Here is a 22,134-nt window from a genome sequence, read left to right as displayed (position 1 = left end):
TTGGTGTGCAGGTATCTGATGGATTCGGGCTCATACCATTGAAGATATAGTGATTGTGTATCCTTGTGTATGGTTAGCCCGAGCCTTTAAATCGTGCTTAGTTCAATTGCAGGTGTCCGTCTTAGCTGCGCTAGAATTGGGTGCTTAGCCATGCTCCTGTAGTCTGAAAATCTTCCAAGTCCCCTTGAAGATTGCACCGTTCCTGCGAGGTTGTGATTTATTCTGGTCAAGCAAGGATTGGTTATGTTGAATCCGTCTACCCGCATACCATCCTTATTAATCTTAGGTCTCTTAACCCTTCTCTTTTGCTTTTATTTCAGAGTTTGAGAATCGCAGCTGACCAGCTTGTTGCAAAACACATCGATCGTTGAGTTATCCCACAGTCAAGAACTAACATTTGGAACCTTGAGGTTGTCCCCACATGATCAAACCAGACAAATTTACGGCTTCCTTATACAAGAGAGGATAGGATACTCAGCAAGAACATTCTATTCTGCGTTGGTTGGATAGAGTTGCAGCGATGTAACTTTAGACACGTCAACAAGTACATAGAAAATTGCTAAGGTTTAGTCTATCTCTTTCTAATCATGAATATAGTTTGGAACTTTTGACTCCAACTATAATCTTTATTTCAATGGATTTTACATTTCCTGAACTCCCACAAGCTCGGTAAGTACAGCCAAACAAGTAATAGAAAGGTGTACAAATACCTTTACAATTCTACAGTCACAAATTTTCCATATAGTTTGGGCTCCAAACATGATTTTTCTTTTCATTTTCTAAATTCCCACAAGCTTGGTAATAACAGACAAACAAGTATTAGCCAATTGTAGCATTTTGCAAATGTTCCCCCCAAAAAATAATCAAGTGAAAGAGCAAACGGAAAAACTTAAGTTTAAGAGCACTGCTAAGACTCTTCAACAACAGTATTGAGTTGTAAGAAGAAACCTGCTAAGGGTTGCTGCATCTCTTTCAAGTTTATTTTCTTCATGATTAACAGTTTTATCTTCTATTCCACTTGCATTTCTTCCTTCATTTTCCTGCAAACCCATTAACGATACTCAGATTATGGTAACGTTTTGCATATCATAGTGATTTTATGGGAAAAAGGATCAATCATTAAATAATCTAGCTGAATTTCAAAATAAAAGTCATGAAAAGTCCTCAAATTTTCTTTCAATAATAGATATTAAACGATTTGGTCCCAAACTATATATCAAACCTCAATTGTCTTTTGAACAACACTGTTAAGATTGAAATCTTGTATAATTGAGCAATTATGTGTCATGTTTTGATGTGGTTGGCAAGTTTCAGTGTCTGCATTTGAACCCAAACAAATGTTAGAGTTGCTTCACATAGTGACTTTACACAAGAGCATCATCAATAACTTGAGTTATATGTTAAATTGATCAGTTATAAATTAATGTATGCTACTATTCACACATGCAATGTTAAACTACAAAAATATAATTGCATCAAAAAGTTCCGAACTACAAAGATAACTCTTTAAGGCTATGATTCTTGCTAGGATAGGCTGCAATAAACACGTTATAACATACTTTGGATTTTTCAAACTTCTTAAAAATAACTTTTTCAAATTTTTCTTTGCTTTCTACTGTCAATGTTTATATTGAAACCATAGAGTCCACTGCAGCTATAACACAAAATTTCAAACAAATTTTGCAGTTTATTCAAATTATATTATTCAAAGTAGCTCAAGGGGATTGGTAGTACAATGAAACTGACAAAACCAATTAAAATACAAAGCATGCTTGTTTGTTGTGTTTCAATAAGTAGAATGAACAAAAATGCCTCATCTCAAAAATAAATACGTGTCACATTAATGATGTATTTCACACTATCAATCTAATAAATAAACCATACAGTTGTTATCAATAATGACCAAGCCATGCCCTGAGTAGCTTGTATGGTTTTAATATGTAAGCTTAATTCTTATGAAACAACGCTAACAATGTTGTCAAATTTTACAACGATGAAAGAGGAGACCTTAAATTTTAATCCCAAAATTTTGCCAATAAAATATCACACCCTACCAAGAACTTCAACGCCATCATGGGTATTACACAACTGGAGAATGGAATTTCCCTGAAAAAAAAATCAAGCAAGAAAGATAGGTTGGCCATGGAAACTTGATGGTCACATTGGATCCCAAGTCCAAGTTGGAAAATCAACAAGAATCTTTGTTGAATTTTTCTTTCTAGCGTTATTAAAACTTCTACTCAAATGCTAATATATGTGACTTTCGGGTCAACTTTGTAATGTCCCTTCCTTAGGCATCTTAGATTTGAGTGGAGGTTGGCCTACTATTAGGGTCTCGTAGGTCAGCAGTGTGGTTTGGGGACCCAACCGGGGGTTGTGGAACTCAACAGGGAGTTTTTCGGGCCTTTCAGATTTGTGTTTTGGGGTTGAATCCATGGTTAAAATTGAAATATTAAAGTTGGCTATATGTGAATAGTAACAAAGAAACATAAGATGAATAGTAAAAAGTGCCCCCCATCCTAGTAACTTAAGTTGTTTGTTAAAAGAGGGCCAAGTTCACAATGAGAAATTAGAACCTCAAGGATATTTTATGATTTTAAGGCCAAATAGTAACCCCAAAATAGATAAAAAGACATTTTGCCTATCATTTGGGTTCGTTCTTAACTCCCCAATTTCGTATCAGCAGCTTGCATGAGGGTTTCAGCAGCTTTGGGCTTCCAGGAACGCCAACTTCTGAAAGATTTGGGAGATTTGGACGAAAACCCATGTCTCCGGATATCAATTTCCATCAGAATACAACTTTAGTGTGCATATGGCAACATTCTTTGAAGATTTATGAGCAGATCTATCAGTTTGAGGGCAGATTTTCTACAATTGGTTGTAGGGTAGACCTTCTAGAGGTCATTACTATCTATTTCCAGCTCTATTTTAGTCAGCCGCTACATTTTGGGATGAAGGATTTCAAACCCTAGAGTCTATTTAGGGTTTACCATTATTTGGTGCTGATTTCTATATTTTTATTGGCTAGAATTTTACATCAGACCTATGAGAACATGTTAATGGTATGTTCATTGCTCTTTTAAGCAAAAATGAAAGTTCTTGATTATCTTCCTAATGTGTTATGCATTTTGTTATGTTAAATTAGCAATCTCTTTTACGCAATATTCAAGAATCTTGCTTAAACTTCAAAACCAAACAAAACAAAAACCAAAACCAGTCAAACCCCATCCAAACATACGCTAGCCAAAGACTTATCAGCAAATAAACATTGCACAAAACCTCCTAATTTGGATCAGATTGGGTGAAAATTGGATTGGGGATCTTTCAAACTTCTAGTAGTTAATCTTCTGTATGTAGCTGTTGTTAGCATTTTAATTTCTCTCCTTTAGGACAACACAAATAGAACGGTGTAAAGATTCACCTTTTTATAAATTGGAAGGAGAAGTTCCCTTGTAACAAAAACTAAAACTGTAGAACTCTAAGCAATGCAAACAATCTATATTTTGGGTTCTTGAGTATGAGAACATGGATTATCAGCACTTCTACACAAGATGGGAGATCATTAAGTTAATCTTAAAGGAAACAACCTAAACAACCAGCAAACACTCACTCTTCCTAGCTAAAAGAAAATACTAAAAAGAATAATTACACACAAAACTTAGATTGAATTTCACATAAACACAAGATAGCATCAGTTGAATAAGGAGATTTGTATTGAAGTTAAGCAAGGAAGCCTTGTCTCCCATACTCTTTGTGATTTATGTTTAGAGTGATTTTAGAGTGCATTCAAGTTGTAGTTTGAGTTTGAGTGTGAGTTATACTTCTAATCAGTGTTTTTGGAGTGATATTATACTGTATGCTAGTCTAATTTGACACTAGGACAGCAGCAAACAAGTGTATTCAGACCTGCACGAGCTTCTCCCATTATTCATTAAGGCATATTGCTGTTATTTCCAAAGTTGGGTGGTTTTGTTCATGATATTTTGCTCTATTTGGGGTGGTGGAGTGGTTCTGTTTTATCATCAACACTTTATACTGGCAATACTTCCCTTATCAGCATTTAATAAAAGCAGATGCACCTCCATTTTATATTGTTGCATGTGGACTAACATTGTAAACGCTGGGTGGTTATCAAGGCGGGTTGAGTGCTATTGGATGTGAGAGGACTCGACCCAACCTCAACTACTTGATAGACTTGTTAGTGTTTAGGTGAATAGATTTCTCAAATTAGCAGGCACCCCAAACATGCCAAATAGTTATTCCGAATGATATCGTTTTTCTGGGTAGTTGAGATGTAGAGGAACTTACTCCAATTCCTAATGAAGACAAAGGTGAATGCTAGATCAATCAAATTTTCGTAGTTTGGATTGCAGGGGCGTCGATGCTCTTCTCTACAAGGTGCATGAGTGAGACTTAGATTAGAAGAGGGTCCACACGGCTTTCATAGAAGGTTGAGCACTCAATGGTTTCAGGGTGGGGGGGTGATGGGTGGGAGGATATTGTTGGTGGGCAACGGAACAAGGCAAGTTTAGGAATTGGCAAGAAGGTGGGTAAGGAACAAAAGTGGGGGCTAGGATACTGTTGTGACGTTTTCACACATCACCCCATTGCAAATGGGGACCCTTACTTTTTTCTCTAGGATTAGTCCTCTTAGCTTAGTTGTTAGTTGTGTTAGAGTCTTTGCTAGTAATCTTTGTATTGAAGGGATAGAGTTTCTCAAGTAACCAGAGGGTTCATCAAGTCAAGTTGGTCTCCTTAGGATAGAGTGAAGACATTTAGTTGTCGAGGCTTTCAGAATGAATGACTTGTCTCTTGTTTGCAAAGCGAAATTTATCATAGGGTCTATCCCTTGCTCCCTAATCGGAGCGAAATTTGCCTTAGACATTGTACCTTGCTCCATATTTGGAGCGAATTTGCTAAGACCCTGTCCCTTGCTCAAGAATCCAAGTGAATTTCCTCCATAGGTACTCTTAAGGGTCAAATTGGTGATGCTTTCATGTGGAAAGATTTGAAAAGTTAAGGCTAAAATCAATAAGGTAAGAGAAGGATGAACAAATTGAACTAAGGGGCAACATCAAGGTCATATACCTCACCCCAAAGTTTAAGCGAAATTTGCTCAAGGTCATGTACCTTGCTCACAAATTAGAGCGAATTCTCAACAAGGACATGTACCTTGCTCCCAAATGGGAGCAAATTTCTTCCTTGAGCCTTCTTTAAGAATAAATCTGATAAGATTCATGTTTAGATGGTTGGAATACTTGGATATGATTCAACAAAGTGATAAAAAGTTTGGGAATTAAGTTTAAAATTTGCAATGAGACCGTACCTTACCCCAAATTTTGAGCGAAATTTTCATTGAGACCATGTACCTTGCTAAGGACATGGAGGGAAATTTTCAATTGGACCCCGTACCTTGCTAAGGACATGGAGCGAATTTATCCAAACCATGTACCTTGCTCCCAATTTGGAGCGAAATTCCTCCTAAGGCCTCCTTTGAAGGTTAATTTGACATTGGAGTAACCAAAAGACTTGAGGTTTGAGTGAGTGAATTCAAGGCAAGTGAAAAGGTTGAATGAAGAGTCTATATAAAACCATGTACCTTGCCCTTGATTTTGAGTGAATTTCTCCAAAACATGTACCTTGCCCTTGATTATGAGCAAATTTCTCCAAACCATGTACCTTGCCCTTGATTTTGAGCGAATTTCTCCAGGCCATGTACCTTGCCCTTGATTTTGAGCGAATTTGCTAAGGTATGTACCTTACTCACTAATTTGAGCGAAGTTCTTTGAAATCATGTACCTTGGCATCAATTTGGAGCGAATTTTGCTCATGATTATACCTTGCACCTAAATCAGAGCGGATTTCACCTAAGGCATGTCCTTTGCCCTCCATATGAAGCGAATTTTTAGTGTATAGTGCCCTCCATTTTGAGCGAACCTGCCCTAGAACATGTACACTGCTCCCTAATTGGAACGAATTTTTGCCAAAGTGTGTACACTGCCCTCTATTCGAAGAGAAATTCATCAAGAGGTAAGTTCAATACACATTTGACACTAAAACAATTCAAAGATTAAGGTGAGTCGGCCTTCTTTAGAAAGAAAAGATTAAATTTAATTATCAGACTTAGGTCAGCCTGCACTCAAGGGACAAGACTCTTGCTTTAAGTGCTTATATAAGATGGGTCAAGAACATTCATTCAAACGCCAATTCACAGCAAGTTCCTCCTACAATCAGCAAATTTTGGAGCAGATCAGTCACTTTAAAGGGGGGAATTTCATCAGAACAACAGCAAATTCAAAAAGGAAGAAATGAACTCATCAAGGAGATAGCAAAATTTGCTCAAAACCAAGGATCGACCTCCTCTAAACCTGCACCTATCTGCAAATCACATAAAATCAGAGATTAGGTCAAATTAAGAGATTGTATAAGCTGTATATCATGTGTTTGATGCTCATTTGTTTGTTTTGCAGCAGGAAAGGAAAGAAATTAGAGAGACCAGGTTGGAGGAGGATCGGAGCAAGTATCTCAAGGAGACAATTTCAACATCAAGGTCAAGATACTGGAAAAATGCCTTCAAAGAACTTCATCAACAAACATCAAAGAAGAAAAGATCTCAAGGTGTTCAAAGGCTCTCACCACATCATGGTAGCATGAGGACATCACAGACTGTAAAGAAAGATCATCCAACTACCTCAAGGCCGTGGTACATAAAGAAAGGTAACCCACATGATGGAAGAATGTTTGACAATCTTGAATTCCCTTCGGGAATCCAAGAATCAAAGTCTGAATATTGAAGAGCTACATTCAACCAGCATGTCAAAAACGAAGGAGGATCAACCAAAGTCATCACAAGACCTACATTGAACATGATTGAAGAAGCAGATAGTTTCAAAAGAGTTAATCAAAGTTTGCTTCTCATCATCATCATCATCACTTTAAGCAAACTGGATAATGTTGAGTATAAAGAGATATCTCTCAAAATCCCTTCATGATGATGAATCAAATAAAGTCTACAAAGTGCAAGATTGAGGTGACATCCCAATCACTACTCCACCAATCCAAGGGGTCCACATCGACGCGTCTAAGTTCAATGAACCAAGTTGATATATGAAGGCACAAACTCCGATGTACCTACCCTTAATATCTATTGGTCAACGTTCTCTGAATGTAATTTTTTCATTGGCCAAGTTGAGTTTGTTGTAACAAACCCTAATTAGGGTTTTCATTGTAAAATCTCGGCCATTGATCTCAAATTTCTCTAAGCCATTGAATTGTATTGAGAGCACTATAAAAGGCTCAAATCTCTCATTTGTAAAGGTTAATAGTAATAGCAATACAAAAATAGATAGTTTTTGAGGAATAGAATAGTGAATAGCAATTAGAGTAGAAGTTAGATTAAAAGAAGGCAAAGATTGTAGCCAAACCTTGTTGTAAAGAACAAATGATTTCATTGAAGTTATGATGAATTTGATTTGTTACTTCAACCACTTGCATGGTCTTTACTTCTCAATTTGCTTTCATGTTGATTACATTGAGTGGAAGAATTTGTTTGAATGTATCGAGTGGAATCCGTTTCGTCCATACCACTAGCTTCTTGCTGATTGTAAGTGTACCTTGCGTGGTCAACTGGAAAGATATGAGCTTAACTTCAAATTGTTATGCATCCATTGTTTATGGGTTAACTTGAATGGTGAGCAATGTTTGATGGTAATGATTTGAACATCTTTGAAATGTCCTTAGAAGATTGCACTGAGCTTGTGTCAAATTGTTCAGTTTGATAGTAAGACCTCGCTTGGTAGGATTCCTTCTTATCATTAATCCATCTTCTTACATTCTAGGTCTTAGAATAGACTCTCTCAACCCTTCAACTTTTGCCCTTTTTTTTCAACTCAAGTTAGTTCAGGATAGAAAAGCATCACAAGATTGCAATATTAGATGATCAAGTTCCAGCAATTCAAGCATTCGACAATTCAAATGTAAGTCCCCTTGTGATTCCAGCATAATCACATCAACCCTCTGTGCTTATCCACACATCATGACCTTGTTGGAAGAGGAAACACTCTAAGAGGGGGGAGTGAATAGATTTCTTTCTAATTAAAAAAACAACTAGAAGATAAGTCAGAATACAACACAAAAACAATATTCAAAAGCATTCAAATAGATTGTTCTATTGAGGAGTAACAATCATTATAAACGCTTTAATGGAAATCTGAAAATTACCAGAGTGCTACAATAAAACCCACTGCCATATAAAACAGATTTATGTAACATAAACATGCATAACACATGATAGACAATATGGCAAATAATAGACCAATTATGTATCAGAGCTTAACAAGAATATGATAACCTGAAATGCACAAAACAATGAGACATCACATGACACAATTATTTTCCTGAGTGGAAAACCCTCATGGGTAGAAAAACCACTAGAACCTGTTTTTCATTAACATCAAATCTTCAACTCTGTTACATCTGTTTTCATAGGAGCACCAACTCCTTCCACTATATTGCCTTTGTTGTTTTCACAAAATATTAAGATTGTGTACTTGTATTTGTTTTTCTTTATGCAAGCACATAATCTTAATATTATAAAAGATATTCAATAAAGCCCAGAAACTGAAATATCATCTGCAATACTGCAGATATACAAAAACTTTTCTGTTTTTCAAGAGATTTTCTATGCGAATTTTTCAATCCCAACACATAGCTTTAAGCAAAGAATTTGTATATATAAAGAGAGAACAGTGAAGCCATCCTTCATTCGTGAACCATGACTTTTCTGTGTATAGAATACATTAAATCTGAATAACTATTCTTCAAATGATAGCACCAAAACGATATGGAAGAATTCCTTGAATAAACCCCTTCCTTATTTGCTTTAGTTTGCATCTTAAAATGCAAATAAAAGTAAATAGAAAGTTATTTAACAATAAACTGAAACAATATAGCTGTCCAGAAATATACGCAAGTAGCAGAAAATAATAGCCTTTATTCTTTGTTTCAAAAATCAAAGAATCCTTGCAAGATACCAAAGATTTACCTGTTCGAACTGTAAAGGTAAAAACTGAGCAGTGTTTGAAATAAAACTCACGTTCTTTTGCATTCAACTGAGAGCCAGTTCAACACTAATCAAAACCTTTTACAATGGTGCCTGAAAAACAAATAAACCCACTGCATCTTGAAAAACGCCACCAAAAAAAACTGTCTGAGAAAGTGCTATGATGTTGGCTAGGGTTTGAAACATTTCAAAGCCATGAAGAAAATATCTTGGCTTAATTCCTTTGTATTCGAAAACCAAAATACTTTGCCAAAATAAAAAGTCCTTTGAAGTCTCCGGCAATAAAAACATAGTCATTAAAAAACTTTCAATAAATAATTCTGTTTTGAGATCCGCATAATTTGTGCCACATCATCTTATTCATCCACATCACTATCCAGGTCAAATCAAATACCTTTAGTAAGACTAATAAAACAAGATGGTCACGTGTTGTAAAATATCAACCATTGACTATTCAAATGTGGATGAATCAGTAATATGTCATATTGGACATGACATCAACCAATGAGATTCAACTATCCAAGTGAATCATCCAAGAGCAATTTTGTCATCAAGGACAACATAGAAGAGAAGCCAACAGACCTGACATACCAGAACCTAGGAGTTATCTTAAGTGAACCTTAAGCCAATCTTCATCATTTGAGAAGCTTTGTTCAAGAGAGGATAAGATACTTTTGGGTATTTTATTCTATGTTCGCATGTGCATAAAAAACACATCAACAGATACCTCGTAAGTTCCCACCCTGGCTTGTTACATAACAAATATTTCTCTATCAAAGCTATGACCATCGGAGCCCCCTCCTTGAAGAAAGGGTTAATGTCTAGTTGTCGGTTGTCCAACACTAAGAGAGATTGGTTGTACTCACCCCATCGAATAAATGGTGGCTTTGTTTGATTCCTGCTGAATAAGTGGATTTTTGGTTGTTACTCACCCCATTGAACAAGTGCTTATTTTGTACTATTCCCCATTGAGTAAGTGGAAGTCCTCTATTCGCACAGCATTGAATAACTGGAAGAAGCTTGTTTAATTTGCAATATTGCATAAGCACTCCACTGAATAAGTAGTGTTGGTTGGTTTTCCGCCTAGTGCATTTCCTTTTAGTTGTTGCATTCTAGTCTAATTGTATAATCCTATACACCATATGTCTCACCTTGCCCATCTTGAAAACTAGGTGATTAAAAACTGGAAAGGAAGTTTGTTTGTATCAAATTTCCAATTGCAATATATTTTTTGGAAAAAGGGGTGTATATTATAGCCGTATGAGAAGTAGTGCTCTTTCCAATCTATGCTTCTAACCCTTTCATGCAACTTGAATGAGTGAAAGAGAATTAAGATAGTATAATAGAGAGAAAAGATGACTATCAATTGCCACAAACTCCGATAGAAGAAAAAATTTCAAACGTCCTAGCAGCTTGTCAAAATTTTGTAGAGGGTTTTGAGCTTTCATCAGTAAACATGCTAGCGAAAGACAAGGGAATGGCGCCACCAAAATGTTCGAACACTAGAGTAGAAATAAAGTTTGATGACATGCTTGAGATGATGTCACAAATGTTGGCAAAAATCAATCAAAAATGTCCATCAAGCATCTCTAGTTCAGAATGTTGAAAGTAGTTTCTCTAACACCAACAATCATCAAAGTAATAATGGTCACACTATCAGAGCTATTGTTGGGTCTATTGCTAGACCTCTCCAACCTACATTCCCACATATGGATGAGTTTCAAGTTGTTCCAAAGGCTCACATTTCTATGGCAAACAAAGTGAAGGCAAGTTATGTAGAGTACGTGATCCTTCTAGTAGAGAATTGGGACATTTATTTCCCTAGATCAATTCATTAATCAAAAGAAGAAGAGAGCAGGTGGAAGAATAGAGAATAAAGGTACGAAGGTGCAAAGAGACTATCAACAAACTCTTGGGAAGGTGAATGTTGCATGTTTACTGCTACAATCGATAAATTGAATACATGAAATAATAATGTACATGACAATGCATACCAGACACACCACTAAAATATATCTTTATTCGCACAAGCAATTATTATAGAGAAGAAGTCCAGAGATGGTCGACCAAGAATTACAATTGACCCGACTATATCGTACTACCTTCCTTGGCGGTACACAACATATTTAAAGGACCTGATGATTGCCAAGAGGTACACAATCGTCAACCAACCGACACATTAACTACCCAAAAGTGACAACCCACTTAATACAAACAATTATACATTGGCACTTAACAAATATTATCAAACATAACAATAGGCATTTTATGCCGACTACATCATCCCCCCCCAAAAGAAAAAAGTTGTCTTCCAGACGACAAGTAAACATCAAGTAACATCTCGAAAGACTAATGACAAGAGTGTAGGCAATGACTTGTACTAGACAACCCCAACTTGTAATGTGCCTACCAAATCAAATGGGGGTTTGTGAGCAATGCCCCCAATAGGGTCAAAGGGCAATGCCCCTTGCGGGGGTTTGGGGGGCAGCGCCCCTTGCGGGGGTCGACGAGGTCCATGGCGCACATGATTTTTGTGATTTTTTAAGATGCCAAAAACTTTGTTGATGAAGCCAAAAAATAGAGATTTCACAATGTTTAACCAACATATGATGTCAAAATTTTGATCAAGTCGTATTCTGCTCTTCAAAATTGATGGTCGTACTAGAGGTTGCTTCGTTTTTCCTCCCTTCCCCTCATCTAGCACAAGTCTTCCCCAACGGTACAACTCTTTCTGCCTTCTTTGCTTATACGACTTGCCAAGTTGTTTCCTATATTGAACCCATATGACCTTCTACAAACTACCCCCACATACAGTTTTTGCTTCTTGTCGTATGAACTTCTTCAATTGCCATTCCTTGTATGGATTTGCTCCCTTTGGAAACTATACAAGCTTCTCCAATCGACGTACGAACTCCTTGTATGGATTTGTATCTTCATGCCATCGTACGAACTTCTTTAGATGCCATGAAAACTCCTTGTACAGTTTAGTCCGTACGGACTTCTCTTCCCGTACAGTGTACAAATGAAGTTGTTGGTGTGCATGTGCATGTCTTTGTATGGTGGATGTCATATGCCGTTTTAACTGTACGGTGGATGACATCATTTGTGTCCGTACGATGGATGTTGAACGTTGTAGTTGTGTCCATACAGTGGGTGACCTACTCCTTGCAAAATCCCTTCTTGCCTTCCATTGTTGTGCTTGTATGGTGTATGGAAGTAGCCTTGTGACCAATCATCATGCTCTCCGTATGGTGTACAAACTTCCTGTGTAGTATTCTTGTCTTTCCCTATAAGATTCCTGCTGTTTAATTTTTTCTCTTAATTCCATATTTTTTAACAGTATACTTGTATACGATTTGACTCTGTACGGGTATGATTTCCTTTCATGCAAGCTCCCTTGTTCGTACTGCCTTTGTTCTTCCTTCGTGGGCTTTTTCCTCCACTTTCCATCTCTGTACTACCAAATGTATCATCCATAGCTTTACATGCTTCCATGGGTTGCTCTTCACCGAGAGTTGTAGCTTCAAAAAAATTACATGTTGGTGAAAATACCTCGTAGTGCTCCATTTGCCAATGGAATAGTCCATTCAGGGAACTTGTCTCATCTTCAGAGCATTCTTCTAGTTTGAGCACCCCTTCATCGTTGGGTACCATGCCTTTCCTCCCTTCATCCATACCTAACTCTCTAGCCTCAGACTCTGAGTCAAAGGATGCTAGTTCTTAAATCATCGCCTGGTTCCTCAAGTCAATGATACGCTTCCTCCCATCATTCTTGATCGAGAATGTGTTCTGCTTCCAATTATGATTTGCCTTGGCAGTAATCAACCATCCCCTCCCAAGGAGTGTGTTGTATGCCTTCTTATGTAACGAGATGACTACAAAGTCTAAGAAAAATTGTTGTGTCCCAATCATTACTTTTTGTGCCATCAATGTTCCTAACAGTTTGGATGTTGTGCTAGTCGACACCTACCAAGTGGAAGGTTGGCGGCCATAGCGTTGGCTTCCCCAAGCATTTCCAAGTGTCTTCTGGCAGTATGTTTACTCCCAAGCCTCCATCGACAATGGTGTTTGTCAACTTCTTCCCCATTATTTCCATCTCGACGATCATCGGCTTCCTCTTGATGCTCACTGTTAGCAACATTGGATCACAGACTCATTCCCTTCGGATGGTGGTTTTCACGTCAGTTCCTCCTCGTGTGGCTTACATTGTTTTTGGATGATTGCGTCGTCACTGACTGTGTTGGCAATTTCCATTCTCAATTGCAGCATAGTTTGAAGAAGATCTGCCACCTTGATGGGTATGGTTGTCTATAGCACCTGTCGAACTATGTTCTTCTCGGATTCCCGCAATGACGTACCTGCAGTTCTATTGGAGGTTACTTGTTCCTTCGCCAACAATTGTTCTACTTCGGTTCTACCTTCTCGGAATCGTTCCTTCTCTGTACAAGAGTCTAAATACATCCCCTTCTTTGTCTATGCTCTCATGATTGTCAACACTGCCTCCTCTTGTTTTGCCACATCCAGCATATTAATACCCTTTTGCTTTGGGCAGTCAGTGTCTTCATGATTCCCTAGTCCACACCATTCGCACATTAGTTGTATGTTGTATTTCTTGTTCTAGCAGTCTCTCGCAAAGTGTCCCCATTTGCTACATTGTTGGCACTGTATGATAGAACGTCCTCTGAAGTAATACTATATTTGATTTCACCCTCATTGATTTCCATAAGTGCTTGGTGATACATTCTGTGGTTTCAATGGATTAGACTCTCCTTGTGTGAAGAGTACTTCCATACTTCTAGTCTTCAAATTATATGGACACTCCTTTATTGAATGCCCCAACACTTGGCAAATCTCACAAAACATATTTTTAGGACGATTACCTTTCGTGTGCCCCTCGCTTTTGCATTCAGTACACCATAGTTCATTACCTTCTTTATCGGTTCCTTTCTCGACCTTCGACTCTTTAATCATTCTCAACATATCGTGTTGAAGGGCCTATACGGTTTTGGATTCTTCATCACTGCTAACTTCAGTGCTCTCATCATCGTTGATCTTCGTCTTCCCTCAAGAGGAAGCTTTGGTTTCACTCTCGATGTCCATCGCCCGATTGTAAGCATCGGCGTACGAGGACAGAGGCACTACTTTCATCTTCTTGTGCAGTGAGGGGATCAATCCCTCAGTGAACCACCTCTTCTTCAACCCGTTAGCTGGTTGGTTCTATATCTTGTTTAGCAGTTCTTTGAGCCTACGATTGTAAGCAAAAAGATTGGTAAGATGGCTTCATTTGGGTGAATATTGTTATAATTTAACTTATTATATGGCAATTAAGATGTCTCCCTTTATGGCATTGTATGGATATGAAGCTCCAAGCTTCATCGACCTATTGTTTGGTGATAGTAAAGTGCCTCAAGCTAGGGATTTGTTGTAGCAAAGTTAAGACATCATAAAATCCCTGAAAGACAATTTCCAAAATATAGAAAATCAACAAAAGTTGAATGTAGATCAGCAACATATAAAGAGTGCATTTGAAGTTGGAGATATGGGGTACCTAAGGTTGCAACCCTACAAGCAGTCTACTCTCAAGAAGAGTGGATCAAAAAAGCTTAAGTCACGTGTTGGTTGAAAATTTTGTACACCTCAACAACTGTACAAAATTGTGGATTTCAGCCACAGCGTGTGAGTAAATACTCTCCTAATTCTAAGGGAAGGCTCCCCCTATCTAAATTAATAAAAACAGAAGGGACAACAGTTTTCCTTCTTCTTGCAAGAAAAACTATATTCTTTCTTCTTCACAGGAAAGAATAGCAATTAAAAGCAAATATCAGTAATAACTTGTACCATGAAATAAGAAAGAGGAAATGAGGTTTCCTAAAAACCCAAAGATTTCCGTCACTTCCTCCGAGATGGGAAAACAATATCAAGCTCAAAGTCTTGAATATATGTGATCCTATCAACCCTTTGTAATGATAATTTTCAGAACCACATGCAATATATAGCAGCCCAAAGTCTAGAAATAGAATGCACTTCTAAAGCTAATCTTTTTGAGAATTTATCACAAACACAAAGTCTTGAGATGTCATGTCCCCTCTTTAGCTCTATCTAGCAGAGACATGTGAGTCAGCTTATTTTGGGGTCTTGTAGGCTGACAGTGGTGGATAGAGACTCAGAGAGGATATTCAGTGTTTGGGATTTGGTATTCTGGTAGTAGTGGACCAGTTTGGAGCAATTCCTTAATTTTAGGAGGCATTATAGAGACTCGGAGAGGATATTCAGTGTTTGGGATTTGGTATTCTGGCAGTAGTCGACCAATATGGAGCAGTTCCTTAATTTTAGGAGGCATTTCCTTCTTTTGTGGAGGCTATTCCTACTATTTAGGAGGATTTGATAGTACCCAAGGTTGGGTTACCATGAGACTATTCCTTGGGTTCAGTTTCAGGAGATTTGGGTATGTTTCCTAGCTTCTAGGACCATCCCTAGATTTTAGGGACAAGATTGCTCGAGGAACCATGATTTCCGACAACAGTCACAGACAGGTGGTAGGCTCCGTTTCAGACTTGTGGAGTCAGATGAGCATTATACGGCTATTTGGGATATATTTTTAATATTTCCTAAGTTAGCGTCTTATTAATTAAATAAAGCTATTTATATAGCTAATTGGAGTAATAAGGGGATTTTGGCTTCTTCTGGTCAGGCAGGCATATGTGTTATAGCTTGTTGGAAAGGTCTTGAATTATTATAACTTATTTTCATCATTCGGAGACCTTCTGGCACCTTGAGTTTTGTTATTTGACGAAAGGAGTGTTTTTCCTATACATAAAGGCCTTTTAATTAAGAATATGCCATTATTTAATAAAGGTAAAAGCATATTCTCCCTTTAGGGTTCGAGTAGCTTTGAGAGGGAGATAAAAGGAGATGTTGGCTCATTATTTTATTATCTTTTTACATCTTCAAACTTGGCATTTGTGAATTTTCTCTGAGGAGCGATTTCTAGAGAACTGGGACGCAAACCCCAGGGCTTGGATATTGGGACGCAAACCCCAATAGAAGGTTTCAGCAGCTTCATTTGGTTTCAGACTTTGATTGGAGTGCAAGTTCAGCATTGGAAGAGCTTTGGCTTTGGACGTTGGGTATATTGCTTGGCATGTGGGAGTTCCTTGGTTGCCTGGACGTGACTGCAGCAGCCGTACGGCCTCCTTCCAGCTGGCACGTGGGTTGCTGATTGGTATTCATCAGCCATCTCTTTTCATTGTGCGTGGATGGTCTTTCTTGCAACAGGCAACATTGTTTTGGTTGGTAGATACTTTGCTGGCATATCATTTATGTATTTTGCCTGATACGATTTGTAGCTATTCTAGATTGGCTGAATATTATATTATTGCACATTATTTTCCAGCCTATTTCATATTTGCTGTTGTTGTTATTCATTGTTTACCTATATCTGGATAAATACAAACAAAAACAAAAGACACAACCTTTCTGCAACTTTTGTCTCTCTCTGAAAGATCATTTAATAAACAAGAAGAATTTATTTTAGAACAAATAATTAAAAATTACAGCCTATCAGCTTAAAAGATCCATCAGGGATCTTTCAGTGGTATCAGAGCCTTGATCTTGCCAGCCTGTTGGGTGAAGATCAGTAGTTTGATTTTATATTGAAGCTTGATTGCAGACCAAATTAGTCATCATGACAGGGTTGTTTAAGAATAAACAAACAGGGACAAAATTTAAACAAACACCTTCAGGGAGTTCTAGACACTCTAAGGGTACGACTTCATCAACTAGTACAAAGAGGAGGTCTCCTGCAAAGACATTGAATGATACAGTTATGAACAACTATGACAAGTATTGTTCCCTTCCGAAAAAGATACGTGACTGTTTTTCCTTCACACAATTCATGGGAATACCCGATGAAGATGACTTGATGCTTTCGAGTCCACGTCATCAACCAAGGAGGCAACATGAGTCATTTGAGAACCAGGGAAGCAGTGGAGGAGCAAAGGAAATGATGTCTGCAAATGAGATTGGCAGAAAATTAGTTGATGACTTTGATAGCCAGGCAGATTTGATTGGTGAAAAAAAAATCTCAGCATTAGGGAATAATTCATATGAGACTTCTACATCCTTGCAAGGTGTCTTACAGGTGGATTCTGTTGGAGAGTAAGACAATAGAAACAGCTCTGAAGGAATGAATGTTGAGTTACATGAAACAGATGCATTCTCTAGTGAATTAGTTGACTCTATTGTTGAGACCAACTCCATACATGAAGAAAAATCAGAGGTTAGCATGAATGAAACAACCCATCATAAATCAGATTTTGTGTACTTTGGGGCAGCAGATATAGAGCATTGCCAAAGGTTGAATGGAGATTGGTTAGATAGAGCTATGCAAGCAAAGATGCTTGCTACCCAAGCAAGACAACACTTGCAAGAGTTCAAGGAAAGATGCAATCAACTTGATAATGCAAGAAGACAAAGAGAGTCATGCATTAGATCGTTATTTCTTCCAAGGGAAGAATGTGTAGATGAAGAGCTTACAAGGGAAAAGCTTCTTGAGGTAAGTCCACAAGAAGAGCATTTTACATTGTGTGAAGAAGAAAGGAGGTATGATTCAAGAAATTCAGTTTGGTCTAGTTTGCCTTATGAAGTCTATGACTTCCCTCTTTTAGAGAGCCCCTTGAAGACTCAAAACATTAATGCTGATATTTACACACTTGATGGACTAGCCACAAGTGACATATCCATTTGTGTGGAATGGAATATATTTCATTTCAAATTGGCTAATCATGCATCATCTACAATGAAAGGACAGTTGTTAAGGTCACATGAGGCATTTTCTCTTAAAGAGCTTATTATGGAGTCCAAGAGATTGTCTACTAAGAAGATCTTGCATTTTGATAATGTTTGGTTTGTTTTGCATACTACACCTTGGAGACAATTGGTAAGGAAAAGCATAGCAATCATGGAGGTGAAGGTATGGATTAGATTAAAGGCAGCTATGGAAGCTATAAATCCATGTTACTTGCAGCAGGGTACACTTCATAGGTCAACATTCATGAAAGGAGACCCTACCCTCAAGAACAATACAAGGAATGGCAATGAAGACACCTTGGGAAGGTTTGAAGTTTGAACATAATTCTGATTTCTTAAATTGGGACATAAATATTTTGATTTCATATGGGCACAAATCCAAGAAGGATAGTGAAGACAACCATAGCATGGTTGACATTTATGAAAGGATAAATAAGCATGAGATTGTGGTGGGAACTTCTATTTGCCCACAATCTGATTTTATAATAGCAGTTAGAGAAGAACACAAATCAGTTTGTATGTTGATGTCTCACCTTTATGATGTTGACACTTTGCTTGAGTGTAAGGATGTCCTAGTCTCAAGTCTTGATATGTTACTTGATTGGGCTGCCAAGTGTATGCAAGTGTACTGTTGCATTGAAGTTTTCCAAGGTAATGGAAGAAAGGCTACAATCATTCCTAAGTCTATGATTAAGGATAGCAGCATCATCCTCTTTCAATTACATGAATTTGCAGCTCTTATTCATAGAGCAAGTAGTGAAATTGAATTTGCAAATGTTGGTATACATGATACATTGGTTAAGCATGGTTATTTTGATGATGTCTCTTCCAAGAGGACTGGATTTGTTTATATCAAAACAACAGTATTAAATCAGTCTGAAGAAGTTTGTGACGTACACTACTCCATACATAACGAGGAGCAAGACTTATCTTATGCTGAGTTTGTAGTTGATGTTGACAGCAGTACTTCAGTTGAGACAAGAAAAATCAATAACACACCGACAATAGGCATGTCAGCAGTGAACAAAGAGCCAAGGAAGCTAATGGTTATTGTTGAAGATGTGGCAGCCAAGAGTGTGCAGGTACAATTCAGTGTTGAAGACTTCAAAGGAAACACAAGGAAAGGTAATAACAATGAGCTAGCAGCCTATACTCATGTAGAAGACAATGTTATCGAGTCATCTAATGTTGGCATTCAATTTTGGGAAGATAGACATTGGACAAGTCGAGAGTTGGTGATGTTTGATGATTCGAAAGAATGTATAAAGGAGAAGCCCAAAATTTTGATTAGAGACAACAGTTGTGTACATTCTTATTCTCGAGAGTTTGCCACCATGATACATGGAATAACAAATGAAGGATATTCTATAAGTGATAGCACTCAAAATGCTTGTGTTATTTTCAATAAAGAGGTACTTGTAAGAGTTGATGACTTGACACAAATGCATGACAATCATTCTGATTTTTATAACAGCAGTAAAATACCTTTTCTTTTTCAAGTTAATGCAAATTCTAAGCATGAAGAGATGAGTGCTAGAGATTCTACCATGGGTGTTACACAAGGTGCAATCATGTTGTGCGATAAGCTTGATGATGCATCTCACCATGGGACTGATTTTATGCGCTTTGGAGCAGCTCAGATAGAACAGTCTGGAAGGTTGAATGAAGGGGGTCTAGAAAGAGCACGACAGGTTAAGTTGTTTTTTGTCCAGACAAAGCAGCACTTACAACAAATCAAGGAGCGCCACAAATGTTTAAATCAGGCAAGATAACAAAGAGTTGCATATCTTCGATCACACTTTCTTCCAAGAAAAGAAGACTTAGAGATTGAGCATAAATAAGCAAAGTAAGTATGTTGATTGCAAACCAATTTTAGAGGAGTCACATATTGCATCATTGGATTTTCATGATGATCACAAATTTGAAGGATATGAAATCATGGATGAGCACAGTGACTTTATGGATATCATTCATAGTGGAATAGCCACCCAAGAAACAATTTTGTTTGGTGATAAGGGCATCTACAATTCTTCTTTGGATGTTTCACAAATTTCATGTGATATGGCAGCTATGTGTTTGTTGGTTGGTGATTCAATCTTTCTTGACTCTCCGGTAGTTAGTGGTTGTCCTACTGCGATTTCCCATGCACTTGCAGATTTATCATGGTCTACATCAGCTCTTGAGTTGCATGGGAGTGTGAAGAGATATGACTACTTGATGGACATTGAGATCGGGATCGATATCCTTGGTTGGCATTGGTATAATAACATTTACAACCTCATTCATGATGCTGGTCTAAGTTATAACAATAGCTTATGAGGCGCTGAGAAGCTCAAACCTCGTTTTTACAGACCATATAGAGTATTCGGGCGAGTTGGAGAGGTTGCTTATGAGGTTGAGTTACCACCTGGCAGTAAAATTCATAATGTGTTTCACGTGTCATGCCTGAAGAAGGCCTTGGGACAACATATTACAGCATCACCCGATTTGCCTCCCATGGATGAGGAAGGTAAATTGCCTCTGGTTCCTGAGGAGATTCTTGAGGTGAGGAAACGACGATTGAGAAACCGGGTGATTCGGGAGTATTTGGTACGCTGGAGAGGTCTTCCCATAGAGGATGCCACTTGGGAGGGTGAGTCTATTTTGCAGCACCCAGCTTTGCAGTTGCTTGTGGGCAAGCATCTCCGAGAGGGGACTGTCATGTCCCCTCTTTAGCTCTGTCTAGCAGAGACATGTGAGTCAGCTTATTTTGGGGTCTTGTAGGCTGACAGTGGTGGATAGAGACTCAGAGAGGATATTCAGTGTTTGGGATTTGGTATTCTGGCAGTAGTGGACCAGTTTGGAGCAGTTCCTTAATTTTAGGAGGCATTTCCTTCTTTTGTGGAGGCTATTCCTACTATTTAGGAGGATTTGACAGTACCCAGGGTTGGCTTACCATGAGACTATTCCTTGGGTTCAGTTTCAGGAGATTTGGGTATGTTTCCTAGCTTCTAGGAGCATCCCTAGATTTTAGGGACAAGATTGCTCGAGGATCCATGATTTCCGACAACAGTCACAGACAGGTGGCAGGCTTCGTTTCAGACTTGTGGAGTCAAATGAGCATTATACGGCTATTTGGGATATATTTTTAATATTTCCTAAGTTAGCGTCTTATTAATTAAATAAAGCTATTTATATAGCTAATTGAAATAATAAGGGGATTTTGGCTTTTTCTAGGTCAGGCAGGCATATGTGTTATAGCTCGTTGGAAAGGTCTTGAATTATTATAACTTATTTTCATCATCCGAAGACCTTCTGGCACCTTGAGTTTTGTTATTTGACGAAAGGGGTGTTTTTCCTATACATAAGGCCTTTTAATTACGAATATGCCATTATTTAATAAAGGTAAAAGCATATTCTCCCTTTAGGGTTCGAGTAGCTTTGAGAGGGAGATAAAAGGAGATGTTGGCTCATTATTTTATTATCTTTTTACATCTTCAAACTTGGCATTTGTGAATTTTCTCTGAGGAGCAATTTCTGGAGAATTGGGACGCAAACCCCAGGGCTTGGATATTGGGACGCAAACCCCAATAGAAGGTTTCAGCAGCTTCATTTGGTTTCAGACTTTGATTGGAGTGCAAGTTCAGCATTGGAAGAGCTTTGGCTTTGGACGTTGGGTATATTGCCTGGCACATGGGAGTTCCTTGGCTGCCTGGACATGACTGTAGCAGCCGTACGGCCTCCTTCCAGCTGGCACATGGGTTGCTGATTGGTATTCATCAGCCATCTCTTTTCATTGTGCGTGGATGGTCTTTCTTGCAGCCGGCAACATTGTTTTGGTTGGTATATACTTTGTTGGCATATCATTTATGTATTTTGTCTGGTATGATTTGTAGCTATTCTGGATTGGTTGAATATTATATTATTGCACATTATTTTCCAGCCTATTTCATATTTGCTGTTGTTGTTATTCATTGTTTACCTATATCTGGAAAAATACAAACAAAAACAAAAGACACAACCCTTCTGCAACTTCTGTCTTTCTCTGAAAGATCATTTAATAAACAAGAAGAATTTATTTTAAAACAAATAATTAAAAATTACAGCCTGTCAGCTTAAAAGATCAATCAGGGATCTTTTATGAGATCCTTCTCAACTCTAATTGTAATTTCTAAACTAATTCCACTTCCAATAGCTGCAACACAAAGTCTGCAATTAAATGAAGTGAAGCTCTTTCTAACATCCTTCCACAATCTTCAAAATAAACACAAAGATATATCTCAAGA

The 22,134-nt window shown here is 37.9% G+C and overlaps 1 protein-coding gene across 1 annotated transcript in view; it reads right to left on the bottom strand.

Annotated features, from left to right (window-relative positions):
• The window catches only part of LOC131047136 (uncharacterized), a 335,367-nt gene that overhangs the window by 76,310 nt on the left and 236,923 nt on the right, over positions 1-22,134 (bottom strand). The window contains exons 9-10 of the mRNA XM_057980989.2: positions 1,223-1,317; positions 949-1,040 (exon numbers count right to left, since the gene is read on the bottom strand). Of these exons, the coding sequence (XP_057836972.2) occupies positions 949-1,040; positions 1,223-1,317 (187 nt within the window). The remainder of the gene's footprint in view (positions 1-948; positions 1,041-1,222; positions 1,318-22,134) is intronic.

This window comes from Cryptomeria japonica, chromosome 4 (assembly GCF_030272615.1).
Source record: "Cryptomeria japonica chromosome 4, Sugi_1.0, whole genome shotgun sequence".
In the NCBI taxonomy this organism is placed as follows: domain Eukaryota; kingdom Viridiplantae; phylum Streptophyta; class Pinopsida; order Cupressales; family Cupressaceae; genus Cryptomeria; species Cryptomeria japonica.
This window is presented reverse-complemented; position numbering and strand designations above follow the sequence as displayed.